The 15,874-nt window shown below is 46.6% G+C and overlaps 1 protein-coding gene across 3 annotated transcripts in view; it reads left to right on the top strand.

The window, feature by feature from the left end:
- Nucleotides 1-15,874, top strand: part of RPTOR (regulatory associated protein of MTOR complex 1) — a 1,432,785-nt gene that overhangs the window by 932,870 nt on the left and 484,041 nt on the right. For all 3 annotated transcript variants that reach the window (XM_069199733.1, XM_069199735.1, XM_069199734.1), the window contains exon 11: nt 6,091-6,192. In XM_069199733.1, the coding sequence (XP_069055834.1) occupies nt 6,091-6,192 (102 nt within the window). The remainder of the gene's footprint in view (nt 1-6,090; nt 6,193-15,874) is intronic.

Below are 15,874 nucleotides of genomic sequence, written 5' to 3' on the forward strand. Positions count from 1 at the left end.
TATTGTGCCCGAAAAGGCTGCCTCCCTGGTAATTTGTTATTAACACATTCTAACCAGACGTTCACCTCTGTTTGATCCCAACCAATAGTTGGATCCTCCACTTTTGCCCACCAAAAATCTCTATCATATTCTAACCAAGCAGAACCCCCATAAGTGTGTTGTGCCTTCAGTATCTCGTTTGCATAGCAGTTCATTGCAATACCAAAATCAGGTTTCTTTTCTAACATTATTGACATGAATACATTGAAAACAAACAACCAGTTTGTAATGCTCTCCTCCACCCTGGGTTTTTTGTCCCCCGAAGAAGATGCCTTAACTTCTTTATCTTTATTGTCTGCGTCCCTCCTTTTTGCCCTGATTAAGGAAAATATGTCAACAAATTCCCCCTTCCAAATCTTTTCTTTTACTTCCGCACTAACGTGTGCTGCCAGTTTACCTGGTCTTGACAGTAATGCATCAATGGTTGTCCCTTCCTTTGCCGAATCATCTGTGCCTGGAACCTTGCCATTATCTGACAACCCATGTATAACTAAAGGGGTTGCAGCATTCACACTGCATGGTGTCTGGGTGACACTCGGGCTACTTGGTACCGGTGGAATTGAGCTATGCGTTGCTGCCAATGCATCAACCTGGTGCTTCAGTTCTGTTAATGAATTTTGCAAAGAATCGTTTGAACTCCAAGGAGTTGTGGGCGGGGGGGGGTTACTAGCTGGGGCATTCATATTTGCTAGTAACCTAGACACTTCCAGCAAGGCTTGCCTGGTAGGATCCAGGACCTGTGCCTGCTGAGTGGGTACCTGAGATGTAGGGGGTGTCATGGACAGTGCTGCTGGTGCTGGAACCCCTGGCACAGGGTTGGTGGGGGCCCTCTTGGGGGTGCCAGAGAAGCCAATGATTTGCATATATTATCTAAAACTTCCGCCACACCTAGCCCAGTTGACGAGGACGCTCCCTCGCTTGCCCCTTGGGGCATGGGCTGCACGGTCACAGCGGGAACTGGAACCTCTGGCACCATGACTTCCTCCGGGGGACTAACAACTAAGGTAGTGGACTGTGACGCAGGTGCCTTCCCTTTATTCCTGCGCTTCACTGGGGGGGAAAAGCCGTGCGCTGGGCTACATGGGACCATCTTGGACGACTGCTATTAGCCCCGGTTTTTCATTATAAGATGCCACATCACTACTGTCAGTATCATCATTGCCTAGTTTTTCCAGAACCATCTTCAATAACTGGGATAACTCTGGGTCCCTCCCCTTTCTCTTCCCTGGGCTTGCCTTGTTAGATGGCATGATGTAAAGAAATAACAGTGACCACCCCTTTTTATTATTATTTTATTTTTATTTTTTGCGCACAAAGTATACAAAGACGTTAAAGATGTACCTGCAATCAAAATAACAAGAATACAGCATTACACCAACATCACGAAAACACAACCAATACAAACGATCAGCTGGTCAGTATACTAGACTAATGGAGAACCCACTTATAGGCCCTGAGCCAGCACAGGACCACCAAGCCAACAACCAGGCTACAATTATTTGTTTTACCTTTTAAAAAAAAAGAAATAACAAAGACCCCTGCTGAAAGTATAATAACCTTACTTGTTAAATTAATTGAATAAAAGAGGATGCAAAAGAAATTGTTGGTTGAAAAGGCAACTAGAAATAAGTGAACCCCAAAAGTGGTGTCCCAAGATGGGTTACGCGAGGCAATGTTAACGTGCAGGCTGTAGCACAAACACAAACACCAGGGGACCAAAAAGGTATCCTAACTAGCCTCAACTTTATTTAACGCATTAAACCAGTGCCTTAATGATTTAAAGAACATAAATAAAGTGCACTCGCATTATCAACACAAGGGAGCCAAAACGCCAACGTTATTTAACGATATTAAACATTGTTTTAATGATGTAAAGATCATAAATTAAAGCACTTGCATGGCATTCCTAAATAAGCACAAACGCTTGTAATACTTGCCTTAGAGCACCAGTAAACCGCGCAGTTGCCCACAATCAAAGGATCCCTGAGCAGCGAAGCACGAAAGGAGTGCCCCTGGGCCAGACACGCGCAGGCAGAAAGCCCTCCCTGCTGCCCAAAATTACTTTGAGCGGCAACGCGTGCAAAGAGTGCCCCCGGGCCAGACACACGCACAAGCAGAAAGCCCTCCCCGCTGCACAAAATTACATCAAGCAGCGACACGCAAAAAGCGCGCTTTAAACTAACATTGCCCAAATTTATACTCACATGCAGCCCGATTTCAGCTCCGCGACTCTTCCAGGAACACGTGCGCGGCCCGAATCCAGCTCCACAACTCTTCCAAGAACCCACCGACAGTCCCAAGGGAAGAGAAAAAAGGGGCAAAATGCAGCTGAAAAGACAACTACCGGCCCCCGCAAGCTCCAGCCACCGCGTCCGGAATAAGGAGGATGAGCCTTCTTGGGGAGGCTCTTAAATAGCCCCCCACCGGCACACGGTGGCTAGAACTGGCTAGCAGCCAATGCAGCCACCACGATTCCTCTGTTGGACTTCCGCCCTCACGCCTCGTGGGATGGGGCCTCCGAGGCCCGACGCTCCCCTTACACACTGGTGGTGCGAGGGGCTGGCCAATGACTTCAACCCTCACGCCTCGTGAGGCGTGAGGGCGGAAGTCATTGGCCAGCCCCTTGCACCACCAGTGTGTAAGGGGAGCGTCGGGCCTCGGAGGCCCTGTCCCCTATCGGGCCGCTCTCCCCCATGTTGCAGGGCACTTTACCCTCCTGCTATGAGGCAGTCAACAGGCCCAGCCAGCTTGGAGACTCCTAGAAGGTTTAGGGCAGGAAAATGTCAACTTTTCAAAGTGACATTTTCAAAATTGTAATCTAAAATCCGATTTTACCATTAAAGAGACTTTTAAATTACAATTCATTTGAGTCCAAACATGATATTTCTACCTATTCCCAATCAAAATGTAGCACTTACTAAATGTAATGAGCTAATTCATTGTATCCTGTGGGAGAGGTAGGCCTCACAGATGTGAAAAGCAAATTTGGGAAGTTTTCACTAGCAGGACATATAAAACCTAAAAAAAACATGCCCAACGTTTTACATAAACTTCAGCCTGCCCTATGGGATGTGTGGGGCATACCTAAGGAGTAACTTGCATGTATTAAGGAGGAGGGTTTAGGCCTCATAAAAGGTTTATTCTTCCAGGTTGAATCTGCAGTTTAAAACTGCTCGCAGGCCCCCTCGTACGTTTAATTTTACAGACCCAGGGACTATGTAGTCCCACTTTATTTGGGACCTATAAGTAAAGTAAATCAAGTGTAAGCCAATTTTACCATGTTTAAAGGAGAAAGCACAAGCACTTTAGCACTGGTTATCTGTGGTAAAGTGTGCAGAGTCCTAATGCCAACAAAAACAAAACGAATTTCAGCAACATGGTGGGAAAACGTTTCGGGGAAGACCACCCCAAGACTTGTCAGGTCTAACAAGATGGCCATCTGGAAGAGTTAGAAATCAGTGGCGTCCGACCCCCAGCAGAGCACTGCCTTCATATAACCTTCAGACACTGTGCCAGGAGGCCCTACATCTCTGGAAATAGCTAGACCATCATGGAATGTTTCTGGTGGTTAACCACCTAGTAGGATCATTGAATGCCGGAGCCTTCCCGATCATAAGTGGCCCGGAGTTTATGCAAGATCTGTACCACAAATTAGGAGAACCTTGGCTCGATATGCTCACCACAGACAAGGACAAGCAATGTTTGCACTTTTGAGTGTTCGAGTTTCCAAGGCGTATTATTTTTAGAGACATCTTCCACTGCAAGTTGAACTGTGGACTCTTGTATGCCTTTATGCTGATACCACTTCTGCCCTGAGTTCTCAAGAAGCTCCGGGCTGACTGAGCCCAAGTCATCCTTGTGGCTATGGAATGGGCACAGAGAGTATGGTATACAGAACTCCTGGTCTTGAACGTCTGTCTTCCGATTACCCTGCCATTCCAGGAGGTCTTGATATTGCAGCAGCAGGGCATGGTTCTGCACCCAGCCCTTTGCAATCTCCACCTTCCTGCTTAGGGATTGAGCAGCAATAGCTGAGCATCTTTGACTTTCCTCCAGAGAAGGTTGATGTCATCTTGGCAATCAGATGTCCCTCAATAAATCTGTTTATGCCTGTCATTGGGACTGATTTCTTGTGTAGTGCGGTGATCACAGATAACCAGGCAAAGTTATCTGCATTTCTTTATTCGTATTGTGCCAAGCCCAGTAAGACTTCGCTCTGGATACAGGTAAAATGGTATCTTTCAGCTCTTTTGGCTTTTTTCTGGTTGCCGAATCAGCCCTAATTGTTGAAGTTTCCAATTATAATGCGCCTTTTGAAAGGTTTACATTTGTTTACTCCCTCTTCCTTTGGCATGCCATAATGGGACCTTAACTAGGTCCCCGCATATATAATGGGAACTTCTTTTGAACCGATCTACAGCTGCACCTTGCAGCTTCTCCCCATCAAGACAGTGTCCCTCGTTAGCATAACTTAGACACAGCATGTGAATGAGCTTCAAGTTCTCTGTCTGAACCCACTGTACACCACCTTCTTCCCCAACAGGCTGGTTTTGCAGATATGGGCATTTTTCTTGCCTAAATTTTGGATACCATTCCACGTTCGACAGAACATCGCCTTGTCTGGCATTCTGTCTCCTGCCATCACCTTGATCCACCTTGTTCTCAGAAGACTGCCCTGCTGGTTGAGGAGTCTGTCTTTTAGACTCCAAAAGAGTGCTGAGGTTTTACATCAATCGTACCAAAGAACACTGGGTGTATGGTCACCTCTTTGGGTTTTATGGAGCAAAAAAAGCCTGGGCTGCCGGATTGTGTTCTGCATTAAGATCTGCTATGCAGTGGCTAAACAGTAGCCTGTAGAAGGACTGAATGCTCATTCTGCCATGGCCAAAGCGACTATGACTTTTTGGGCACATGGAGTCCCTGTTCTGGACATTTGCCATGCAGCTACATGCGTTTCCCTCCATACATTCAGGAAGCACTATTGTCTAGACAGTTGAGGTCAACAAGAGGGGCATTTTGCTTCCTCTGTCCTGCAGGACTTAGTTTTGGGTCAATCCACAGGCTCACCTCCTACTCCTATTAGGTACTGCTTTGCTATCTAACCAAAAGGAGAAGAATCTGTGGCTATAAGTCTCTATCAGAAGAACAAGTTATGGTGATGCTCTTTTTGGTGGAGAGTCTGTCTAGCCGCAGATCCCTCACCGACCCTCCCATTTTCCCTGTTCCGTGGTTAGGCCCTATTAATAAGATCCCAAGTCTAGGAACCTGCACACTGGGCACACCAGCTTGCTTTTGTGGCTTGGCGTCTTGGGGCGCGGACACCGTTGAATGCAGCTGAAGTCAGAGGACCGGAGTGGCGCTAATCTAGGCTCCGCATATCGTTTCCAGATTAGAACAGTGTAATTTCACATACTGGTACACGGATACTGCTGAAAAGCTTTCAAATGCAGCTTGACTCCTGGGCAATATTCAAAAGGTGAAGAATCTACAGCCGAATTGAGTGTTTACCAGAAAGGGTGTTACAGAAGGTAAGTAACTAGTTTATTGAAGTATGCAAGGGTTATAGGCATGAAAAAAATCTGTTAACATTTCTAGCTCTGTGGGCTGCTCCCCCCTCCGCCGGGGAACCGCGATCGGGGTGTCCCCGCTGGCTCCTCTCCGTCCTGGCCCTCCCATACTCCTTCCCCCTATTGACATTTTTCTTGTTTCCTTTTCTCATACAACATAGTTCCCCCAAATTAGTTTCTCCCTCCCTGGCTCAACTTACAGCGCGCTCGCCAAAAACCTTTTTAACACCCTGGGCCTCCTGCGAGCACTGCTACATACGGATAAACTACTGTAATCATAAGATCCGGGGGAAATTTGCATGAAGTGCATTGCATTACGCTGATTTGTATATCTTCACTATGTTTTTTTCTTTTACTTTTCTTCTCTGTGTTAAATAAAATAAAAACATTAAAAAAACAAAACATTTCTAGCTCTGTTTCAGACAATGCCTGGATTTCTTTGCATGTTAAGTGTGTGCCTTTTTTTCCTCCCCACATCTCACAGCACAGTCCATTCTTTGCTGAGCAACTGACAGCCTTCCAGGTGTGGCTGACTATGGGAGTCGAGAACCGAAACCCACCTGAGCAGCTGCCCATTGTCCTGCAGGTAAGTCTTGTGCCACCTTATTCATGTCATTTGCTGTTTGAGCATCCTATGACCCCTCCAAAGTTAAGATTATTGTGTTTTTGTTGATTATCTCAATGTTATTTTGTGTGGATGACTGACTCCTTGCTGAATATGAGTTTGGACTGCGATTTGTTTATGAAAGTAGCATATGTTGAAGCCTAGGCTCCTTTGCTGTAGATGTAGAAGGTTGTTAGGACTGGCAGGGCTAATTCGTGGTACAACAAAATTTGACTTTAGATGCACAAGTGCATGTGCAGCCTCTCCCCCACTCGGGATTCACCGGCTTACATTTCTATTGATGTCCTCTCCCAGTCCCTTTATACTATGCTCTGCTATGTAGGATTTCTACCGTTTGTTGCTAGTAAGCTAATTTATATGGTACTGAAGCACTTTTTCATGCTGGGGGTTCAGGAACTCTTGAACCTGAAGTCTGACTATCTGGTGCCACAATATGTGCCTAATCAATGATTTTACTATCCCTTGTCTGTGGTTTACAAGAATATGGGGTTCATGAGCAAAGTTTTGGGCATTTATTTCTTTACCCATTTTCTACTGAGAGATTTTCAGATAGTGACATAAGCTCATATCTTGACTGGCCTTTCTATTTGTGCACTGGCTGTTTGCAGTGGGCTTTAACTATGCAAATTGCCACATCCCTATCCAGACCTGTTAGCAGAAGTATGCGGTTATCAGAAGTATCCCAGCTTTGAGACAGGAGGCACCATGTGTCTGTTCAAGGTTCTTTAACTCGTCCTATACTGCATCTCAAGTTTGTTAGCAAGGTAATGATGAGGTAGCCTTCCTATGGTAATGAAAAGTCAGAAGATAACTGCATAATTGGTTTGTTTTTCCAGCAGGGCATGTTGTATTCTCACAGCCAAGTGACAAATCTCTTGTTCAGCTTCGATATGGAACTCAAATGGGCCAGGTGCTTTGACTACCTCTTTGCATACCATTGACGGGGACTGCTCTGGATGCGTATGTAGCCCAGAACATGCCACATTTATCACTCGCAGCTGAAAGAAATGTCTTACTTTGAATTATTTTCTTACATGACTCTAGCGTAGATTGACAATTCTGTGGACCACCAATCTGTATTACTTCAGGAGGAAGGTGGCATTAGTTTCCAAAGCTTTTTCTGCTTGTGGTGAAGTTGCTGTAAGTAAGAAGCTTTCCCCATCAGCCACGCATATTGTAGGAGTCCCGAACAGCTAGTACTCAATCAGACTCACTCTGCAGGTTCATTAATTTCCAGCAACGGTAGTCTACTAAGATTTGCTACCAGAAGTTAGAATGATATATTGAAGGACACCTTTGTCTCTTCGAACATTGAGAAGCTTCCTCTGTGAGCGTTTTGGACAGGCAGATAGGAGGTTTCCTCTGTGTCATGCCCCACCCCCCTGGTTTAAGATAGCTTTATTTCTTTGTTCTTTTCCTCTTTATTGACTGTCAATATTTTAAAAAGGTCGGAGGATCCTAGGTATGCCATATAATTCTAGTAGCACGTCCGATTTCAGAATATTGGGTCTTTTCTCTGATCCATTGTCAATCCTCCCTATGCAAAATAATCTGATCCCGATATAGTATGTCCTGTGATACAGCTTCAGTTGAATCGCCCATAAACCCGCCCCTTTAGCTACCTTCCTGTGGGCAGGCCATCCCACAGTTTTCATCTTCCAGTTTTCCTAAGTCACCCTCCTCCCATCTCTCTCTCTCGGGCTGTCTAATTGTCGGAAGATATTTTGGAGGAGCGTGGTTTAGATTTGGGATACTGTGTGGCGGGGTGGGTGGTGGGGATGGACAGTGGGCGCAACACCCTCCAATCTGATTAATCTTCTGCCACGTCTGTCAGTAGATCCTTATAGTCACATGGTATGTGTTTCAATTGCTGATAATGAAAGAGTTGGCTCCCTGTTAGTTCATATTCCTCTTGTATTTCTGAGAAGGTAATCATATTGCCGACTCGCCAGACATCACCCAGCTTAGAGATACCTATAGTGTCCGATTTTTTTGTACCCGTCTATCGCCCGCTGACCTCCCGCCATATCTGACTCCTATAAGGGGTTCTCTAGTGTCAGCTTGCCCTTCCACCCCAGGCCTGAGTTTCCCCCTCCATGTTTTACCGACAGTGGCTGTCGAGTGTCAGCTTGCCCTTCCACCCCAAGGCCTGAGATGCCTTGCTTGATGTTTTAACGACAGTGGCTGTCAGTGTGGACAGGGTAATTATCCCCATCCCTCATAAAGCTCCCGGATGTAACACTCCAAGTCCATTGGCCGTCTATCCACCAACTGCGATGGCCCCTAATGCTGATTTTTGTGGTCATAGGCAAACACATCATGCATGTGCACTGACATATGCCTCTCTCACAGACTGTGGTCTTGTTGGACCGGGGGGTAGGGGGGGTGCACAAAGTGCTTTCCTCATAGTGGTGGAAGACTACTGCCTTCATCAGGAGTTAAGCAGCACAAGCATGGCGGTGGCAGCAGACCATGCAGTGATCAGTAAGAGTTAACAGGCCCTTTTTAACCTGTGTCACTGGATTGAGGCCTACAGGCTAACTCAGTTAAAGTTCTGCTGCTGTTTGCATAACTTGCCCTTGGCCTACATTGGTTTGGTGTGAAGTGCTGCACACCACACGAGTGGTGTAGCTGCTCTTTGTTGTATGTGTGTTGCATGTATACAGGGATAATGCAGTACAGTGTAGTGCGTACATGCTGAAAGCTTGGGCTGGATGTATGTGTGCCTAAGAGTGGTACAGGACTGAAGGGTGCAGTGTATACATGTGAAATGCATGTGCTAGAAGTCTGTGTGCCTATGATCCCTACAGTACAGGAAGTTTATGCTGTATACGTGCACCTTGTGTATGTGTGCCTATGAATAGTACAATACATGGATGGCGCTGGGATCCATTTTGGGAGACCCAGGCGTGCATGGTGAAACATGTAGAGGAATCCCCCCGACAGATTAGTGTATTGCTTCATTCCTGTAAGCTGGGTGGGGCACACTAGAGAAGGAAGAGCCATGAATCCCCTGTACTCTCCAAAGGGTACTCTTTGATTCAGTGAGAAGTCAAAAAGAAGGAGCCTGGGCACGACTCAGGAAGAAGATGGAGCTGGTGAGAGATTCATGAAGAGTAGGTCTTGAGCCCTGGGTTAAATTTTGATGCATATATTGCTGTGGCTGACATCCCGGAGTGAACTCTAGTCTCTCCTATGGAATGTGTTATGGGACTACCCGCTTTGGAGTCACTCCTGCTGTGACAGACTGCTTTCAAGAGGTAAAATGGGCAGAGGAGTGGGCACTTCAAATAAAGCAGACCCCAACATAAACAACAAAGACTCAGACTTAAATTACATTCGGTATCTGGAAATGGACTGTAAGAAGGGGAATTTGAGACCCCAAACATTGTCATCTTCCAAGCAGCCAGTCGGGCTGTGTGAGCAGGGAAAGCTCTGCAAGACTTATTCCCGTGGTCAGGACTGGGGGCTCGGGCCTACTAGTCTCCCTGCTTTATGACATGGTGAGTTGCTACCCTGTATCCCATGAGAGGCTGCCAATCAGGCCTTAAACATGCAGAAAGGGCAGGAACCCATGTACAGAGAAGATACAGTGACCCCATATGCCAGAGGACTGTCAGAGGAACAACAGGACATGCGACTTGATCCACATCCCAGCTGGAGAACTGAGGATGCAAATCTAGAAGAACCTCAAGCTTCTTTTTACAGAAAAGTAATCTGTTTCTTTCCCCTTAATCCTATGTAATCACACTTGGAACATTTGGAACATTTTGGTACTGCTCTGGCACCTAGCAACCCCACTACAGTACTTCAGGCATCAAATGCCACTGAGAAGCATGCCTTGGCAATGTCAGCCAGCACTACAACACAGCTACAGTTGGATTGTGATTGAACAGCCGCGCCTAAAACCTCCTCTATCTTTTCTTTACCTGATGTAAAACAGCCGACATTGTCGTAACTAGTTCGTCCTCAATTTACTTTTGTAAATAAACAAACTTTCTCATCTATGTAGTGTGTATTGTTTATAGTCAGCAGTGGACAAAACAGTGCATACACATCAAACACAGCACAGACATGCCACAGACTGTGATATAATTGTACTCACAACAGTCCATCTCTCTAATCTGTGCACAAATTTCAACAGTTCATGTTCGAATATTGGACTTACGCACACACCCAGCACAGCATTGATAGCCCATATAGCTAGGTACTAACATGTACACAACAGCACACTACTTTAATCATGTTCAGTAGCCAACATTAAAGCATGTGGTTGCAAATTACTGCTCACTCTACAAAAGGCATCCCACCACCCTTCCTATTATGTCTAAATGTAGGTTTATCCACCTGCCACCAAAATCATTTTCAATATTTGTATTGTGAACCCTCGCCCCCACCTTATTAATGTCATGCTTCGTAATCGGGTTACACCCTGGTCCCTGAAAACCAGGAAGGGCTCTACCATGTTCCAGGTAGCACTTTAGATATTATTCTTTTGCTAATGGGGGGTTACTAATATGAAGATTAAAATATCTAGTGGTCACCCGGGTTTCCCTTTATTTTGGGTGCGACTAGTAGGATTAAAATCTAGGTAAATTACTTGGGCAAATTACCTCCTCATGCTACATCAACATGTTATAGCCCTTCTTGATGGCCCCTACAAGGTCCTGGGCTTTCATCTGGACTTTTCTTGTATAATTCATAGTAACGCAATATACAGGCTGGTGGGACACAATCCCTGTGGTCCCTCAAACTCCAAGGGTTGTGTGTCACGAGTAGGCTATATCACCATCGAACACCCATGCTGGCCAGGGAGGGCACTAATACAAGACTTTCCGCTCGGGGTACAGGCAAGTAGGCCAGCCTCAGCTTTATTGTTTGTCTTGTGTTTGTTAATGTGATAACTGATGAGCAACATGGAGGAGGCTATCAAAGACCTATGCAACATCATCCACAGTCTCAGTTTAGCCCCTCCTGCCATCAGGCCTACTGCAAACCACCCTCAGTGCCCCCCCCCCCCAAGGCAGCGACACTGGCTGCAAGCAATGACCTGGACCAGGTACTGGCTACATCTGTCCTTTTACCACACATGGAAGCAAATGTAGGACGCTGGCCTGTTGTGTGGTGAGCACCTATGGTGTTACCACCTTATACCAGGTCCAGGTATCCCCTATTAGTGAAGTGTAGGCAGTGTCTAGGAAGCCAGGACTTTCTAGAGGTAGCTGTGGATGAGCAGCTAAGACTTATCTAGGAGACATGCAAAATGTATTCAATACCACTATAGTCACACAGCACTCACACAAATAAAAGAACTAAACAGTGTTTAAAAAATGAAGGTACTTTGTTATAGTAACACAAATACTAAAATACTATATAGTAAGTAAACACACTGTTATATACACATTAGCAATCATTAAAATACATAGAAAGCAATAGGCATTAGTAAAAGGGGAGGGCCAAACCATATACAAAAAAATGGAATGTGAAAGGCTGTCCCCACCCAAGGAAGTGGAAAAGGAGCTGGAGAAACTAGGAACTCCAAGAGGTGAGTACTAGATTGACACCCAGTGACCATGAGAGCAGAAGTAAGTACCTGGGTTTCCCAAAACCAACTGAGGACTTTTGGAAAAAGATAATGCAAGACCCAGCCAAGACTGGGAGAACCTAACGGTGGCTCCTGACAGAAGAGAACCTGCAAAGGAAAGGGTCCAAGTCCAGTTCGAGTTGGAATGTCCGGTTTTGGCAGGAGCCACTACCCAGCCTTCTGTGGATGCAGGACAAGGTCGACGGAGAACAAAGAAGGTCAGAGGTCAGCAATGCAGCACAGGAGCTGACAGAGGAGTCCCAGAAGCGATGCAAGGGATGTCCCTTGTCGGCAGTCGGTCAGTGGTGCTGGAAAATCACCAACAAGCCTTGGCAAGAGTTGGAGAAGAAGGTTTTACAAGGCTGAAGAGGAGAAGAAAGGTCCAGGAGACTCAACCCAAGGAGGGGAGTCCAGGATGACCCTCAGCAGCTGGGAGAGTCACAAGAAGAGGAGGCAGTCCCCACAGGCAACCCACTGGCAGCAGTCATGGGAGTCGCAGTGAGACCCACTCAGCATACCTGGAGGAGTTTCCCACCTTGTTGGAGCAGCAGGCAGGAGACTGTACTTTGCAGGAAGAAGTACTGGGGGCTACACAGAGCCTGACGATCTCTTGAGGGAGGAACAAACAAGCCTTGGTAGCTGCAAGAGTGGCAGTGCGCAGGGATACTGTCCTGCAAGGAGAGGCAAGGGCGTACCGTCTCCCAAGTTGGACAGCTGGTAGAGAGGACCAAGAGGACCACTCCAGACCACATCCTGTGATGCAGGATCCATGCAGCTCCAGAGGAGAGATGATCCACGCAGCCGATTGTCGTTGCAGTTGGTGCCTGCAGATACAGGGGAGTGACTCCCTCACTCCAAGGGATATTCCTTGTTACTTCTTGTACAGGCTGAAGACTCATTGCCCTCAGTGGATGCACAGGCTGGGAAATGTTGAAGTTGCTGGAAGGAGGCGGAGAAACAATATTGCAGAGCGTCGTCGAAGTTGCAGATTCTGTTCCTGAGGGGTCCAGTTGCAGTCCCAGTGGCCAAAAGAAGTAAACGATGCAGGGGAGTCCTGTTGGAATCTTGCATGTTGACTCTGGCGATCCACCCAAGAGGGAGACCCTAAATAGCCCAGGAACGAGGAATTGGTCACCTAGCAGGGTGACCATCTATCAGGAGGGGGCTATGACGTCCCCTACATGACCTGGCCACTCAGATGCTCCCACCTTATATTCAAGGTGGCAGAATCAAGGGACCACCTGGAGGAGCTCTGGGCACCACCCCTAGTGTGGTGATGGGCAGGGAGTGGTCACTCCCTTTTCCTTTGTCCAGTTTTGTTCCAGAGCAGGGACCTGGTGTCCCTGGACGGGTGCAAACTGGTTTATGCAAGGAGGGCACCAAATGTGCCCTTCAAAGCATACTGGTGGCTTGGGAAGGCTAACCCTCCCAAGCCATGTAATACCTATTTCCAAGGGAGAAATCCTTTGTTCTGCCTTCCTCTGCCTGAGCTGGTGAAGCAGCCATAGGGCAGAAACCTGTGTCAGGGGTGGCAGCAACGCAGGCTGCCATGAAAACCCCAGAAGACTGGTAGGAGCAATGCTGGGGGCCCTCTTAATGAGCCTTCAGAGTGCATGGAATCATACAACAAATACTGGCAACAGATAGTAATCCACTACATGGGTAAAAATGGTTTCCCTGCACTTACGAAGTACAGTGTAATGGAGCTGAAGTAAGTAGGGGCACCTTTGGTCATGCAGGAGTGCCCTCACAGGTACCAGCACCCTGCTATTTGGGCTAGGAGGGCCTACTATAGGGGTGATTTACAGTGACCTGTAGTGAAAGGGTGCATGCACTTTTTCGCACAGGCTACAATGGCAGGCCTGCAGACACATTCTGCATGGGCTCCCAGGGGTGGCACAATACATACTGCAGCCCCAATGTCCTGGATACCTAAGTACCATATACTAGGGACTTATATGGGGGCACCAGTATGCCAATTGTGGGGTGTCCAAAGCCCTTAGCAACCACATTTAGAGGGAGAAAGCACAATCACTGGAGTCCTGGCTCGCAGGATCCCAGTGAAAACATTCAAAACACACTGCCAGCAGGCAGAAAGTGGGGATAACCATGCCAAAAAGAGGGTACTTTCCTACAGTGAACATCTCCAACTACCTCCCCCAATGGAAGGAGATAACATTGGACAATAGGGTGTTGGACTTGGTGAACTGCGGCCATACATTGGAGTATGTGCAGAAACCATCAAACAGTCCTCTGAAAGGAGAGCACCCACCTCGTCTTCACTTATTGGGGAAAGAAGCCCTAATGGTGCTGATCAAGGGTGCATTAGAAAAGGTTCCTTCTCATCAAAAAGGCTTGGGATTCTACTCCCGTTTTTTCCTTGAAAGAAAGAAGAAAGGGGAATGGAGACACATCTTGGACCTCAGGAAACTGAACAAGTTTCTTCACAAACTTTCCTTATGACTACTCTATCAGACATCCTCCATCTGTTAAACAGCCGAAATTACATGACATCCATAGACTTACCAGATGCTTACTTCCACATTCCCATTCATCCCAAGCATTGCAAGTGTCTTTGTTTCACTGTAGCTGGTACCCATTCCCAATTCAAGGTCCTCCCCTTCGGCCTAAAATCCGCTCCTTGATTTTTCATCAACTGTCTCACCCCCATAGCAGCCACACTCCGCAAGAAAGGTCATCAGGTTTTTCACTACCTGGACGGGTGGCTACGAAAAGCCTCAATAGCAAAGCAAGCTTCCAAAGCTACCAGAGCCTGCCTTGCACTGTTTCACAGGCTAGACTGCACTGTGAACTACCCAAAATCTTCCATCATTCCAGAACAAACCATAATGTTTTTGGGTGCCTAACTCAACACAATCAGAAACAAGGCTTATCTATCGCAAGACAGGCAGCGAAGGTTGTCCAGCCTCGCTCTGCAAATCTCCAAAAGAAAGAATGTTTCTGTAAGACTATACAAGTTGCTCCCGGGCATGACATTTCTTACTCTACAAGCTTTTTTTCCACAAATAGCAGGAAGCTCTATGCTGATCCATACAGACAACTCGACCAGCATGTATTATATCAACAAACAGGAGGGAACCAGGTCTCTCTCTCTCTCTCTCTCTCTCTCTCTCTCTCTCTCTCCCTCCAAATTTTTTGGAATTGGATCACAGTGCACAAGATATCTCTAAAAGCCGAACATGTACCAGGAGTGAACAGTACCTCAGCGGACGCTCTGCAGATCCACAGACAATTCTCACAAGTGGGAACTGGATCAACAATATTGGACAGGATATTCTCACACTGGGGCAAACCAGCATTGGACCTCTTTGCGACAGACAAGAATGCCAAATGCTAGTTCTACACCATTCAGTATCCACTCCCAGGATCGGGGGGAAATGCCCTTTCCATGAGATAGTCCGGGATTTAAGTTCACACCCCCCCATCCCTCTTCCCACATACGGAGAATCTTCAACAATATTAAGAGCGAGCGCTGCCTCCCCATTCTAGATGCGCCCTAATGTCCCAGGCACCATTGGTTTATGGAGCTCCTGTTACTCTCAGAATCCAGTCCCATCCGCCTGCCCTAAATCCAAACCCTATTGACAATGAACGACAGCCATATTTTGCACCCGGAACCAGCCTCTCTCCAATTACACGCATGGCTGCTGAATTCAATGAATTCCGAGATGTAAATCTCTCTCAAGAATAGACATTCTGGCCAAAGCAATAGGCAAATCAACATACAAGACATACAGGTTGAAATGGAAAATATTCTGTTGATGGTGTCAGCACACTAATCTGCATCCCTTTGAAGCGTCACAGGAGCAGATTTTACCATACCTACTTTCACTAACCAAATCAGACTTAGTTCATTCATCTGTTAAAGTTCACCTAGCCGTAATTCCAAGATAAAGGCGTTCTACTCATTCTCCCTCTCTATGTTCGACTAGGATAGTCAAATAATTCATAAAAGGTTTGTTCATAGTCTTTTTTCCAATAGGAGCTCCTTTCTGAAAATGGCATCTCAACGTGGTTCTCACGCAGGTCAAGAAACCT

This window comes from Pleurodeles waltl, chromosome 7 (genome assembly GCF_031143425.1).
Source record: "Pleurodeles waltl isolate 20211129_DDA chromosome 7, aPleWal1.hap1.20221129, whole genome shotgun sequence".
NCBI classification, from domain to species: domain Eukaryota; kingdom Metazoa; phylum Chordata; class Amphibia; order Caudata; family Salamandridae; genus Pleurodeles; species Pleurodeles waltl.